Source organism: Abramis brama, assembly GCF_963993115.1.
Source record: "Abramis brama genome assembly, chromosome: 5".
Classification (NCBI taxonomy): Eukaryota; Metazoa; Chordata; class Actinopteri; order Cypriniformes; family Leuciscidae; genus Abramis; species Abramis brama.
The window spans coordinates 39,863,848-39,879,275 of record NC_139967.1 but is presented as its reverse complement, the minus strand read 5'-3'; the positions used below and the strand labels follow the sequence as shown (position 1 = coordinate 39,879,275).

The following is a 15,428-nucleotide window of genomic DNA, read 5'->3' as shown; positions in this document are numbered from 1 at the left end:
GTTAAGAAAGAAAATTAACACTATTTTTCCCTTTAACATGTACATCTCTAAATGATGCACCATTTATCACCTGCAATGCCATCGTGTAACCACTAGATGGCTGTATAGCCCTATATATACACATCTAGATGCTGCGTATTCCCTGGTTGCTGGGTTTTTATTCAGACATAATTAGTTACTTTGCATTTGGATATGAGTATTTATTCAGACATTATTAAAGATTACTTTTTGTCAAAGTTGAGTTTATGTTGATTTGAAGAATCAGTTTTTCATTAGCTACAGTCAAATCTGGACACATAGAAAGCATTTTGTAATTTCATTTCATACTAGCTACAAATAGCTTGATCGGTCACATGAAAGTAATCAGACCAAGTGCGACCAAGACAATATTTCATAATATATAATTGAATGTTAAATAACATGAACAGAGACATTATGTGAAAAACACTGCATCAGAATGGTATATTATTACATAGGTATTAAAGAAGGGGTATTCATTTGTTTGATTGTAAAGTTTAACATCAGCTCAGAGGTGTAACAGATATAATATATAAAATTTCAATCCAATAACGTTAACACCTGCTCGGAATTCAGTATTAACTCATAGTCAGTCTAATGGTACACAGCTAATTAAGCAATCATGATTTATTTATTTATTTATTTAACATGTAGGCTATGTGTGCATTAAAAGTACCATTTCGGCAACGAGAACGATGCTGAGCCAAACGAAGATAAAGATGTGTTCTGGCGGCTGGCGTGTTTATTGAACCAATCAGATAAGAGTAAAACGAGAGTCAGCTAGAAGCTCATTTGATTGGCTACATGAAGAAGGTGGACCCGCCCTCCTCTTCGCGCTTGCAGAACTCGTGAGAGAATCGTGCCAAAACTGGAAGCTCAGGTAAAAGAAAGGCGCAACTGTACAAATCGGGTTATTTCGGGAACTTTTTTGCCCCGTGCACAAAACAAGTATTTTAGACATTTGCAACAGTTTATTTTTTTTACACAAAGGTTGATTTTACGCTATCAATCTGTTTTGCTGTTCCTGCCTCTGTTTTTTTTCGCTTGCAAATTGCTGCAATGCTTTTGGCCATATTTGTGCGAAAAGAACGTGCCAAAAGTGTAAGTGCGGAAAAAGTGGATGTCAGAAGAATACAGATCACAATTATTATGCGTAGCATGAAGCTGCAGTTTCACAATACATGCATGACACTCACACTACGAATATAACAGTAAAATGCTGCAAACATTTTTTTTCCTTGCACTTGAAAGGCGATTTACACTTTTACAAATCTTCTCTTGCGCATGCAAATTTTATTTACGCTTGCAATCTTATGTAGGCTACACTTTCACAAATCCTACCCTGCGCATACGATTTTTATGGCATCATATTACCTTCATATATGACTGACCAAAAGCTGTCAAATGGGGCTGAGGAAAATAATACTGAATACGTGACACACATGTGTGTGTGTGTGTGTGTGTGTTTTGAGTGTATCAGTGTGTGTGTGTGTGTGTGTGTGTGTGTGTGCGCGTGTGTGTGCGTGTGCGTGTATGAGTGATGTGTTCACTCGTTAGGCGGCGCAACTCCACACACTCACTTCACTTTTCCTCTGTGTGTGTGTGTGTGTACTGTAGCACAGTAAGCGCAGGAAGGGGGCAGGGTTGGTTGGCGCTTTTCCTTTGCCTGTTTGACAATCACAATTTGCTGAATCACACAAACTCTTCCGCATCGTCAAAACTTTGAAGACACATTGCAGTGGATTTCAATCCTTGGATACATAACTCGACATTTCCCCGCCGTCAGACAGAAAAGGTGTCCCCTTTCGTGCAACTCTTCATGGCGAAAAGACCTTTCTTTCTCACTTCTTCCTTCTGTCACCTACGGGACCACCGCTCGCGAGGCACAAGCCTTTAAAAGTTTGCCTTTCATGCGAATGTACAGAACTCGTATGAGAAATGAAGCTCAGCAGACAGTTCACAGTTTTTGGCAGTGCCATATTCTGTGTGGTGGTATTTTCCTTGTACCTGATGTTGGATCACTTAGATTATAGCAAAAACCCTAATGGAGAGAAAACGCAAAACGTAAGTAGCCTAGTCCATGTGCAGCTTCATGCTTGTCAATAAATTGTGTTGTACTGTCAGTAGATGTGTGTTTTCTGTGTTCAAGCTGCTGGTCCGTGAACTTATAATATTGACTCGATTGTGATGTGGTGGATAAAAGACACTTAGTTATGAATTGTTCGATTGCTTCTTTCCAAGTTACATTACACTATTAAAGTATTACACCGGCACAAAGATGGCTGTGATCAGTAAGTCAAGCCTGCATTTCCTGTTTCTCAAATATTTTTATCGTGTTATATTTTAATGAAACCATTTAGATCACGATACTGTCTTAAACGATTCAGAAAGCGAAGATTCTGTTTCGCTTGACAGTGAACTGAGCTCAAAGTTCATTTCCTCGCAGTCCTCAGCGTTCATAGACTGAACGAGCAAAATTCCAACGAGCTGCCTATCTAGACAGCACACATTGTTTCCTGCTCATCTCTGTTTTTTGCATTCAAATAGGTTTACACTTCCGTAATTAGTCCTACCTACATGTAAAAACTATTTGGATTATAACATATTTTTTAAATAATTAAAATGAACATGAAATCAAAAGTTTATTTATTATAAATGATTTATCCGTTCATTTATCCATATCATTATTTTTGTTAAATTCATGTGCCCTTGTAATCTTTAATTAAAATAACTTACCCTCCCTCTTGCTACTACCTGTACTTCTCTTCTCTGATGACGTGTTTACTGGCGCGAGGGCGGGGCAAACTGTCACTCACGTGAGATCACAGTGATAGTAAATCGCATTGATCCAATTAAATCCAGATGGACAAAATCAAGTCCCACCCTACATTTTTTTTTTCTTGTTTGAGAAGCCGCTTCAATTGGATATATGTCACTTATTATAAGTGACTTATAGGGAAGAAAAGACTCGCAACTTTCGCTTCTTGCTGATTTCATGTGCATCTTCAGTGACAAATTGTCAAATAAACAACCATATGGCAAATTTCATGCTCCTTAAGTAAAACATTTGTTCAATTTGAGTCCAACATGACTGAAAGAAAGTCTGAAAATTCTTTATTTTGGCAGAGAGATAACCATTTTTATGCGTTTTGGCCGTTCACGACAACAGCGAAACTTGACATCCAAAAAGGGAGTCAATTCTTAAATTCGTAATTTTGCCTATCCCTGGTAATTAAAATAACTTCCCCTCCCTCTTGCTAGTTGCCACTACACATCTTCTTTGAGACAATTGGTAGTTACCTATTGTCCATTTGGATTTTTTATTTATTTTTTAATGTAGGCTATGTTTAGTGTTTTTCAGAAACAAGGTTGCTATATCGGAAAACATTTCTGTTGTGTGCAGAGGGTTAAAAAAGACAGCCAATAACCAGTGATGTTTAGTGTTGTTTCTGCTAACAATAATTCACAAACAAGATTCACATGTGTTTTTCATACGCTGTTTATTTCAAATCCTGTAGACTAGCCCTAAACCACACCTTAAAACTGGCAGCAGCAAATGCGAATCACCTGAGAGTTTTACAAGCTTTAGTAATGATGTTCTTTGTCACTGATGTACAATGGCACGACGAATATTCAAACACCTAGTTTGAATGACTTTTGAGAGCCACAGCTGAAAGTTAGAGAATTCGAATCTAGGCTCTGTTTTACAGACAGGGTTTAGATTAAGCCAGGATTAGGCCTTAGTTCAATTAGGGCATTTAAGTAGCTTTTATAAACAAGCCTTATAAAAAAAAAAATCAGTACTGGTGTGCATCTTGAGACAAAACAATGGCACTGACATATTAAGAAGTTGCTTTCAGTTAAAACAGCTCAAACATGCATTTTAGCCTGGGACTAGTCTAATGCCTTGTCTGTGAAACCGACGCATAATGTTGTAAATTTTTATCCCTCCCTTTTTCACAAACACGGTGCTTGTGCCTGATCTGGAAAAGTTGCAGGCCAGATGCTGCGTTAAATTACTTAGGATGTAAAAAAAATTTCAAAACCCATAAGGCCCGCAAACAAAGTCTGCGACACACTTTATTCATTTAAGTTTAGGTTATGTGGTAATATATTCAGTTATGTCTGAATTTTGTGCTGTAGGGCTTGTGATCCTGTCCAAAGCAGTGTTAAAAGTGTTACTCACCGTTTTTCTCTGTTTTACAGGGCCAGCTTGGTATTCTGCAGGACAAAATAGACCACTTAGAAAGACTGCTTGCAGAGAACAATGAGATCATTGCCAACATCAGGGACTCCGTAATTAACCTGAGAGAAACTGTGAAAGTTGGGAAAATATTTCCTGAAGGGAACATGAGTCAGGGAGACTTGGAATTGATGCCTCGTGCTCCTGTGCTGATCCCCATCCACTCAGAGGACTGCCAGTTTGCAGCACGGACGCACTCCAAGGCAGCGGATGGAGTACAGGTATAGAGGGGAAAGGGAGTCTTAAGCCCTATTCACACTGGAATATCCATTATCTGGGGACCTCGTGTGATTTAGAAATTACCCACCCACATCTGAATTTCGTGTGGCGCATTCGTACGGGATAAGCGAAACCTGTAATTTTACTCGAATTTACTGACTTATCTCCCGGATATGATGTCAATAGGCTGTGGCTTGGAAATGTCTTGTCGTTATAGGTCTAGCTGAATGTTCCTTACCGCATGCTGCTATACATGTCATCCATCTCCATCTAATCATTCTTTTTTGTTTTTGCTCTTCTGATGGTTTTCAGCGTTCTCTTTCTGCAAATTGTATAGTTGTATAACGTATAGCGATATGACCCAGCACCCAAAATACTATCAAAACACTCCAACGCAGCCTCCATTCTTCGCGAAAGATGGATAAAAAAGCGCACAGGAAACAAAAACCTTGAAAAAAATGTATATGACCCCCGCCAAATCACAGAGATGCCGATTCACATGATACCACTTTGCAACTTCAAAAAGTTCATAAAGAGATTGTAAAACTAATCCATATGAATTGAGCGGTTTAGTCCAAATTTTCTGAAGAGACTCGATATGATGAACAGATTGAATTTAGGCTTTTATTCACATATAAACATTGATCAGCGAACATAAACTGAAGCTCAAACGAACCTGCTTGACACGCAAAAACAAACCTCTTGCGGAAGCTCAAACGTGCTGCGTAACACGAGAATGAACCTCATTGGTTCTCACATTTCAAGCGAACATGTTTGAACTTCCGTTTACCGGATCTGATGTGTGCGTTGATGAATGTTTATATGTGAATAAAAGCCTAAATTCAAACTGTTCATCATATGACTCAAAACTCAAAACCTAAGGATTTCTTCTGTTTTCCCAGTCAGGCCAGTGGTTTATATTTCCACCTGCCCTGGTAATATTTTGTCTGGCTCCAACACAAAAATAAAAAGAAAGAAATTTGATTTAAAAATAATTAAATAAATAATATAAATAATAATAGTATATGTAATATAAAAATCATGATTTCCAACATGATTAATAAGAATAAATGTTTTTTGAGCACCAAATCAGCATATTAAAATAATATCTGAAGGATCATGTGACACTATCACAGGAATAAATTACATTTTAAAATATTTAAATAGAAAACAATGATTTAAAATTTGAATACAATGTCACAATATTACTGTTTTTACTGTATTTGTAATCATATAAATGCAGCCTTGGTGAGCATAAGAGACTTTCAAAAACATTAAAAAAAATCTTACCATAATGTAACTAGTATACATATTCATACATTTATAAAGGTTTTCTTTTTAAAAAAAAGAAGAAAAAAAGAAGTTACAACAATTTGCAATAATGAATAAAACTACATTTTGATATTAATTCTTCCTCTGAACTAAAACCTCAATGTCATCATCTTTTTGTAAGACATACTGTACTAGGGCTGCTCAATTATGGCAAAAATTGTAATCACGATTATTGGTGGGTGATATGATCAAAGTCTTATTTCATGATACGATTAATTTTCGATATCAATAAAATTTCAAAATGATCGATAGGCTACTTCAGCAAAAACTCATACTAGGTTAACTAATGTAGCCAAGTTAAATGTCCTCAAAACGGTTACAGAAGACAAGTTAACAGTCACCAGTACAATAAGAACAAATAAACTAATGACACACAAAACTGACAAAAAATACAACAGAACAAAAATACAAAATTAAATAAACAGTGCTTAAAAAGTTGTACAGGAAGATGTACTAACAATGATATTCAGATAAGTAATAGCCTACAACAGGAACTGAATAAAATAATCAAGCGGCAACCTCCCTGTCTTCTCTCTTGAAACCAACACGGAAGTGAATTCAACGGCAATTCATCGACTGGCCACTTGAGGCTGGATGCAGAAGTGAGTCAAATCTGTATCTCCCCCATGTTAAAATACCCAACTTTACAACAGAAAAAAAACATGTTTACAGCCTGGTGCAAAAAGTGGCTTTGGTCTATATAGCTTATTTTTCCCTTCATGGCAACTGTGAGGGGGGTGAATTTTTTTATAACTCATCCGTTTAAATTATATTAAGCCTTAAAATTTCTGCATAATTAAGGGTGTCCACTTTAGAGTGACGGGTGGATTCCCGCTGCTGTGGTCATTAGTCATCATTAGCCGTTTGTCTGCTGTCTGTTAGCCATCACGTTACCTCAGTTCATTGTCTGACTGTAAAAATAAATAAATTTGGGAGTGACGCGCTGCCAAGATGGCGACGGTCGGCCACGCCCACTTTAGGCTTCAAAAACGGTCTTCAGAAAACTACGGGTGACGTCACGGACACTACGTCCATATTTTTATGAAAATAATCAAATGTAAATTAACACTGCATAGTCTTCACTGTATAAATTAAGCATAGATTAATCCTTATTAAAGCTACAAAAGTTATTCATCCAAGAGCAATGAGTGATTTTATCTATGGCTGAGTCCCAATTCGCCTACTTATACTACGACCTAAAAGTATGTACTTTTTTTGTGAGGAAAAAGTACATACTTTTGAGTGTGTAGCAAAAGAGTATGCACGTTCTGGGACATACTTCGATGACGTCATGCAACGTAAACGAGAACGTGGTTGCCTAGTTACGCACACCGCGACTGTTAACAAAACATTTTACATTTCATTCATTCTTATATATCCAATATAATTTTATTTACTATTCCCATCTTTTTTTCCACAATACATTTACAATGTGTTTTACCAAATTGAGGAGTGAAGCAGGGCGTCGTCGTAGATCAACCAAACACAGGTCGTTGTGAGGCTGCGCTGGTTCTGACGTTCATGTGCAAATGTGTGTGACTTATTTTCTGAGTTAAAATATAAGTTTATAGTATAACTATTGTTTAACGTATTTTATACTTAATCTTATACTTATGTATAATACTTAAATATACCCCGATGAAAATGAACCATGCTTTTACTATAGTAAAAGTGTAGTAACCATGTTTCTTTGGTTGGACTGATAAGTTAACATCTGTACAGCCACAGTATTACTACAAATAAGTCAGACAGAAACATCAAAAGAAATACATTAAAAAGACACTTGCATGACACTGTAACGTTACTAGAGCGTTTTTATTTATTGTTTTGTAACGTTAGCCTGACAACCCCAATGAGGCGCTCAGTATCTTCATCGGACCCTACAAGATAAACACGGTACTTTTTTGGCACAACATAAACCCATTAATATTACGAGACAATAAAATATAAGTTTAATTAGGGTTAAACATTTGCATTCTTACACTTAAAAACTGAGGGCGCATCTCCGCTGCCGCATCCGGCTGCTATGTTTACATCACCACCATCACCACAAAGCTCCTCCCTCCCGCACGCAATGGGTTGTGGGTAATATTAGCCATTAGAGTGTGCATTGATCTGCACTTCGAATTCTAACCGGAAATAGTAGACCATCCGGGTATCTTTGGAATACTCATTTCAACATACTACGATTTGGGACGTACTAATTGTAGTTTCGCATACTATTTAGGACGGATAGTATGCGAATTGGGACTCAGCATATGTCTTTTGTTGTTTAATTAACATTAATGACAGACTGAAGCAGTAATATTGGGCTGTTGCCACTTCAAGACTGAAAGCACGGATCCAATATACTGTTTCACATGCGTTTTCTTTCTCAACTGTTTACATTCACTTAAGACTTGTTTTGATTATGAGGATACTTAGCAAAACGGCATATTGACGTGTGTAGGCTATTTGACCGTTTAGGCACATATCTGAAGCCCACAGTTTACAATATAATGCTTCCGCTCTGTCTGGGAGCACGGGCACAGAAAGCTGCCTGGGAAACAGTATCTCTTTCGTGGCTTAATGAGCTTTTAATTACACTGTTTAATATCAGGCACGTCCCATAGTTTAGCTGCAGTAGACTGCATTTTACCACACTCACTTATTCAGCTGATTTGGATGTTTGGCTCAGGGAGGAACAAAAGCGATCCACTAAATTTGGCAACGGCACAATAGTTTTATTACCTCGATTATCTTGTTTTCATACTCTTTGGAAGCCAAAATCGAAATCGAAAATAATTTACGATTTATCGCACAGCACAATACTGTAATGAGCACAATACAACCACACTAAGCATACTGGTTAACTACTTTAACTGAAAGTTTAAGGGTGTTCACAAGTTGTCACATGTGTTTTATGTTGTGATACAACCTTGAAAAGTTTTTTATGCACAAAATAGGCCTACTTAATAAAGATTTTTTTCATAAACGATGGTTCGGTAAACATGAATAGATCAATGTCAGAGAGACTTGTTTTCCAGAGACCCCACTGGCTTTTCTTTGAAGGTTGAAAAATATCTCAATGCCTGAACTGTTACTCAACCAGAAAAATCTTTGCATACTTTTGCATGTAAGTTTGTTTATGGCTTGCCTTGTTTCTTAATTCCATTGTTTTGTTTTGTTTTGTTTTGTTTTACATGGGGACGTGATGTAATATAAGCATATACAGGTGCAACAGAAAATATTGTTTTTCCTCCTGTCTCTAAGGAAAAAAATCTCTGCTGAATTACCTGAATTTCCAAACACCAGAGTTTTGTGGTGCTTGCCAATTATTTAATTTAATTCCTGTCCAAATCTTTGTGTTTACGTGCAGGAATTGCTAAAAAGAAAATCTTTTTTTTTTTTGCTTCAGAGAATAGTGAGCTGAAATAAACTATGGCCACCATTACACTGCACATTTTAAGGAGTGTCATCAGGAATGAAATTGTGTAAAAATAAAATAAAATTGCATGCCTTTTAATGAATTGACATTTGAATGAGTTTTATCACAGTGAAGCGGATCTTCATAGTTATCAATACTTACCTCTGCCCAGCCTTCAACCACGCAAAATAGGAAACACTTCGTAACTAATGAATATTGATGTCCATTATTATGAACTCAATTGAATGGAAGTGCATGCCTGTTTCGGTCCAGTAAAATGATATTCTCTCCTGCTTTGTTTCAGATGCTGGATGTTTATGATTTGCTCAGCTTTGATAACCCTGATGGTGGAGTATGGAAACAAGGCTTTGATATCTCTTACCAGGCTGACGAATGGGACAATGAGCCACTGCAAGTCTTTGTTGTGCCCCATTCACATAATGACCCTGGTGAGTCAAAGTTTGTTGACCATTGTCATGTGTTTGTAGTCAATGAGAATCACCATTTATCAAGCAAACAGACACGTGTTTATCTCAGGTGCTTTGGCCTGATGGTTGTATGTAATGAATATTACAAATATTTGTGATTAACGGCTGAAATTCGATTGGCTGCAGACACGAGTGTGGGTTAAATTCAGAGATGTGCATGAGATGAGGACTGACTAGTCGAGTATTTGCTGTGCACAAACTAGTCAACTAGTAAAAACACTTGAACACTTTTGCCATAAAATGCACGTTTTTGCTAACTTTTCACCCAATTCTCACCACTATTGAATATATTGAGTGATACTTTGAGCTGGGCAATAAACTGATAACTGATAATAAAATATAATTCCTCAATATATAGACATTTTTAATATTTAGCCTATATCTAAGTGCGTGTCGCATGTTCTATCTGTCTTTGTGTGAATGAGCAGTGTGGTTTTGTCTACACAAACTCAAGCACGCGGGATGCTCATGGAGTTTATATGACATATCATTATATGAGGTCATGAACACAACTTCATTTCTAGAGCTGCTCTGACAGTCACTTTACGAGCATTTCACCATTTCATTTGAAAACTTGGCAAATACAAAACAAACGCCAAAATAAAAGTTTGGTTTAACTTGAAGAAATGATGACAGAAATATTATTTTATTGCATAGTAAAACAACATTATTATTGTTGTTATTATTATTATTATTTTAAGGAATATCATACAAACAAAATATTTTATATATTTATATAATTTTATTATTTTTTTAATTTATATAGTCTACAAGTTTTGTTGTGCAAAAACAACAAAACGTGTGTGTAAACTTGTGTGTATAACTTGTGTGTTATAAGGTGTTATGTGACAAAAAAAAAAAAAATGCAATGTTGTAAATTATTTCATTTGATTACATTATTAAATGCAATGTGATGAGTTTTATTAATTCATTTCATTAGGCAGAAATTTGATGATGCATTTGTATTAAATCATAAAATATAGAACCCAGAACAAAAACATAAAACACAGAATTTGGGGAAAAATTAAACAAATGCATGGCTTTCTAAATTAAAAGGTAGCTTGTTCTGTGGAGTTTATTGGTAAACAAACAAGTTATTTTTACATTTATTAGGTCTAATAAACATACGGAATGCATTTCCTTTCTTCATTAATGAAATTAATATTGTGATAAATATTTACAATGAATGATATGGAAGGATATGGATAATGAATATATTGTGAAAATATTTTTGGCTGTATCGCCCAGCCATAGTGGCACTGAGGATTTGAGATTGATGTGGGCTTTCATATACAGTAACGTTTTGATTATTATTAGTGTATTCAGTTCCTGTTAGAGTCATGCAAATAAAGCGGAACGTTATTTCAGATTCAAGCAGAAATATGAAGCTTGAACTTTTGTTAAAGCACTAAGAGTTAGTGTAAATAATTTAAAGCTGCAGTCTGTAACTTTTTTTTGTGTTCAAAATATTTATAATAAGCAAGTAGGCTACATCATGAATCCGTTTTCCAAACCATGTTTTTGTCTTATCCTGAATCACTACGGTACACCTCTTATTATAGGTGTACCGTAGTGACTCAGGATAAGATGTTTATATTCTTACTATTTTAGACTGGTACGGGTCGTACCACTGCACTGTGGAGTAGCCCAATACCTGTGTGACTCGTCATAGACATAAGGGGCTTTCGCACCGGATAGTTCTTGGAACTAGCCACCAGGGTGGTTCCCCAAGAACTAATGGTTCCCCTAAAGGGGTGGTTGATTATGAATTCACTTTTCTAACTTTAGTTAGTGTGTAATGTTGCTGTTTGAGCATAAACAACATCTGCAAAGTCACGATGCTCAACGTTCAAAGCAAAGGGAGATATTTGCTTTTAAAGGCATTGCTTTTTAAGGACTACAACAAACGGCTGGCAGGGACTACACGACATTCCTCCCGGGTTAGTGACATCACCAACCCTAAAATTTACATAAACCCCGCCCCTGGGAACGCGATTTATTGATTTTAATGATAGAATATGCTAATCAATTATTAGAAGATAGTTAACTCCACATCAGCTATATAAATTTAAACATAAACAAAAAAGTTTTTGACATTTTCAGGACACAAGCTGTTGTAGCTCCGCCCCCGGTGCTGGGAGCAGCTGCTCATTTGCATTTAAAGGGACAGACACAAAAACGGTGCATTTTTGCTCACCCTTAAAAAGTGACAATTTTAACATGCTATATAAAAATATCTGTGGGGTATTTTGAGCTAAAACTTCACATACACACTCTGGGGACATCAGAGGCTTATTTTACATCTTGTGAAAAGAGCATTATACCATCCTTTAACACCGCTAGTAGGAACTCTGAAGTGACGTAAGCCACGCTTGTTGTTGTGACTTTTATTTTGATGGTGCGGTGGACCTTTATTTTGACAGCACTGAGAACGCCAGCCAGAGCCACACAGTGCTCGCATTCTCCGTGTTCATTAGTTTACGATCTGTCTAACAGTCCTGTCTAATACATTATTAGATAGAACTGTTATACATAGAAAGTAGACAGTAATGAATTGTAATGAGTAATAATGAGTTATTAGCGTATGCCGTGTGGTTGATGTCCAGTGTTGCTAGCTGAGCAGAAATACATAATCATGTTTTGTTTGGTCACCTCAAAGTTGCGTTGGATTTTCTCCTCAGCGTAAAGGTTAAGGGGCCCATCTATCACTGTTTTCCATGTTCGTAGAGTTAGTTTCTGGAGTAAATATATAGGCTATAATCTGTGTGCTTACACAGCTTTTTTTAAATGGCGGGTGCTGGTGTTTCGCGTGCGTTTGGCCAATCAGCGAACAGTAACGTCACGGATAGTTCCTATAGTGCTGGTTTAGACCCTACTCTGGAATATGAGCTAAATTAGTTCCTCCAAAAGGAGCTCCTAGAACTAAAATCGTTCCTAGTTTCTGTGGTGCAAACACGCCAAAATCCAGGTACTTCCGGCAATAGTTCTAGGAACTATGAAAAGGTTCCTCTGGTGCGAAAGCCCCTATAAACAGAAAGAAGTAGTTCCGGCTACAATCTTCTTCTGCAAGATGCATGCAGTTCTGCGCAAAAAGTTACAGACTGCAGCTTTAAATAGTCTTAGAAAAAATCCTATAGTTTGCTAAATTGTCCCTTTTTGAGGTGGGAATAGTTTTCCAGGTGGATGAACGTCTGGTTTTGTGTTACTGACAAAATTCCTGTGGGTGGAATTTGCAATGTGTAAAACTGATTTGCACCTGGTATTAAGCTCAGTCTCTGGTGGTCTGATCACAGGTAGCCAGACGAGACAGATTGCTGTTTAACACCTGGTAGTCTCAAGCCTCAAATCTCTTGTGACCGGTCAGATCAGATTTCAAGTGGAGGGTCTCTGGTTTCATCATCACCTTCATACATCACACTGTGTTAGTGTGTGTTGATTTAGCATAACAATTGAAAACGAAAGAAAATAAAGCTTCAAGTACAATTCTCCGTTGATTTATTCTAAACTTTTTTGTCACCGCATGTTGATGTCAGACATACTGAAGAAGTTAAGTGAAATCTTATGTATGTATATAAATGCATGCTTCGATCAGGCAGTTATTGTCAATTAAAGCCGGGAAAAGTTTCAAACCTCTCTTCAGCATAGTGAATGATTGACAGACGAGTAGGCGGTCCCTCACTGCTGTCTCACTACAGATGTGATGCGGTCACATGCACTTCTGACTATCTCGGTGTTAGGAAACATATGGACCCTGTTTGACCACTTGTGATCGGATCACCTGAGACAGATATTGATTCCAGGTTTCTGGTATCCTTGTGCTTATTGTGAGAAAGTTGCCATGACAACGAAGTTCAAATATACTATATCATTTTACACACGAAAGGTCGATGAGTCTAATATTTACACAGCTGTACTTTGTATTTTGTTTATTGGCTTGTTCCATGTTTGTCCATTGTAAGTGCCTTACTGTGATTTTCAGCTTAAAAATAGCTATTTCCTGTGGTGATGGAAGATAATGCTGTTGATTGCTGAACTTATATTGAACTCTGAATAAATCCTTTAGACAAGCTAACTGAATAGATTTTCCATTTTGAGGGTTTTTTCCCCAAGGTATTTCCATAGCTGTGATAGACGAGAATTGATGTACCTTCCTCTTAACAGTTGTCTTACTCAACACCAAAGAGTTAACAATGAAATGGCATCCTACAAAAGCAGGAAGTTTATTATTTGACTCTCCCATGTGAATTGCCAAGTGTGCAATTCATATTTTGCATTCAACATGAGGAATGACAAGAAAGAAATCACTGTCAGGTACACAGCAGTCTGTCCAAAAATGAGTGTGCAGTTTGCAGAACTTGAGAATGCTTCAGCCAAGGAATATTGCCAGCCATTCAATTTCAAGGTCAGTTCTGTTTTTAAGATCACAGATGTTTAATCAATAAAAAAAAAAAATGATACACGTCTTCTCTGATGAACATTTCGGAATTTCAATTAATTTTGATATTTGTATAGCAATTTTTTTTTTAAATATCTGGTTGGTTTTGATATTTTGTAGAGCAAAAAAAAAAGAAAAAAAGAAATCTGGTTGGTTTAACCATCCTCAGAAAAAAAAAAAAAAAAAAAACTCATTGAGAGGCTGGAATTCTTGAAAAGAAAAGCTTCATGATTTCTTTATTATGTCTTAAATAAGCAGGGAAGCAGTTTTGTGTACCATATTATTAATATTGAAAGCAAACTATGCTGGAAGCCATTCTGTCATGTTACAGGAAACCCATAAAATAGGAAATTAAATCGCAACCAGAACCCCCGTAGACCAGATCAGATGTGATATTTACATAAGATGTGTTCAGCTTGATGGAGCACAACAGAACACAGGGTCACAAGACTCTTTTTAGCGAAACGCTGTGTTAAAAATGCATTGCTCTTGGCGCAAGATGCTACAGTAAAAAAACAGCATGTGACGCAGCAGTCAAAGAAGCACTTCATCAGAAAAGGTTTTACTAGGCAATCTGTCTTACAGCTAAAACACAGCACAATGTGGGCATGCTAATTAAAGATCCCGCCACAAACAAACTTAAAATTAATAATAAAGTTCTAACTACTCACTCAAGTGTGACTAGACTGTTGTTGGGTAACTAGCATCACAAACCTATTCCAAGTGGTACAGCTGAATAAACTTCAAATATGAGAGGAGAATGAGTCTGTGCGAGTTTGAAATTTTGAAATACTCTGGGGCAAAATAAATAGAATACTCTGAGTGAAATACATGGATGCTTAACATTTTGACGTCACCACTGGGCAATAACCTGTTTTTTTTCTTTCTTGTAAACACGGTTTAATTGCATTGCCAACAAGTTACTGATTTGCATGTAAACCGGTAAATCTGGTCATTTTTGGTGTGCATGTAAACATGCTCATTGTTGGTGTGTTTGGTAACCTGACCTGTCTGCCCTGTTTTTGTCGACATTTCCCTGCAAAAACAGACTTGCATTTAATTCATAATCAACTTTAAATTTATATTTATGTAATTATACTGTATTTATTAGAATTTAGTCGGACAGCAACTAGTTAAGTCCCCTCAAGATAAACCATAAACCACTGCTTTGTGGGAAAACTGGAAGGTCATGTTGTTTTTCCTGTTTGGTGTCATGTGATGGTTTCTGGTAAAGGATGAATAGCAACGGTCAGTTATGGTCTGTTGCTAATGTCGTTGCCTAAAACA

At 36.7% G+C, this 15,428-nt stretch overlaps 1 protein-coding gene across 1 annotated transcript in view; it reads left to right on the top strand.

The window, feature by feature from the left end:
- Positions 1-1,633: 1,633 nt before the first annotated feature.
- The window catches only part of man2a1 (mannosidase, alpha, class 2A, member 1), a 60,728-nt gene continuing 46,933 nt past the window's right edge, over positions 1,634-15,428 (top strand). The window contains exons 1-3 of the mRNA XM_084113311.1: positions 1,634-2,082; positions 4,225-4,482; positions 9,523-9,667. Of these exons, the coding sequence (XP_083969437.1) occupies positions 1,957-2,082; positions 4,225-4,482; positions 9,523-9,667 (529 nt within the window). The 5' untranslated portion in view covers positions 1,634-1,956. The remainder of the gene's footprint in view (positions 2,083-4,224; positions 4,483-9,522; positions 9,668-15,428) is intronic.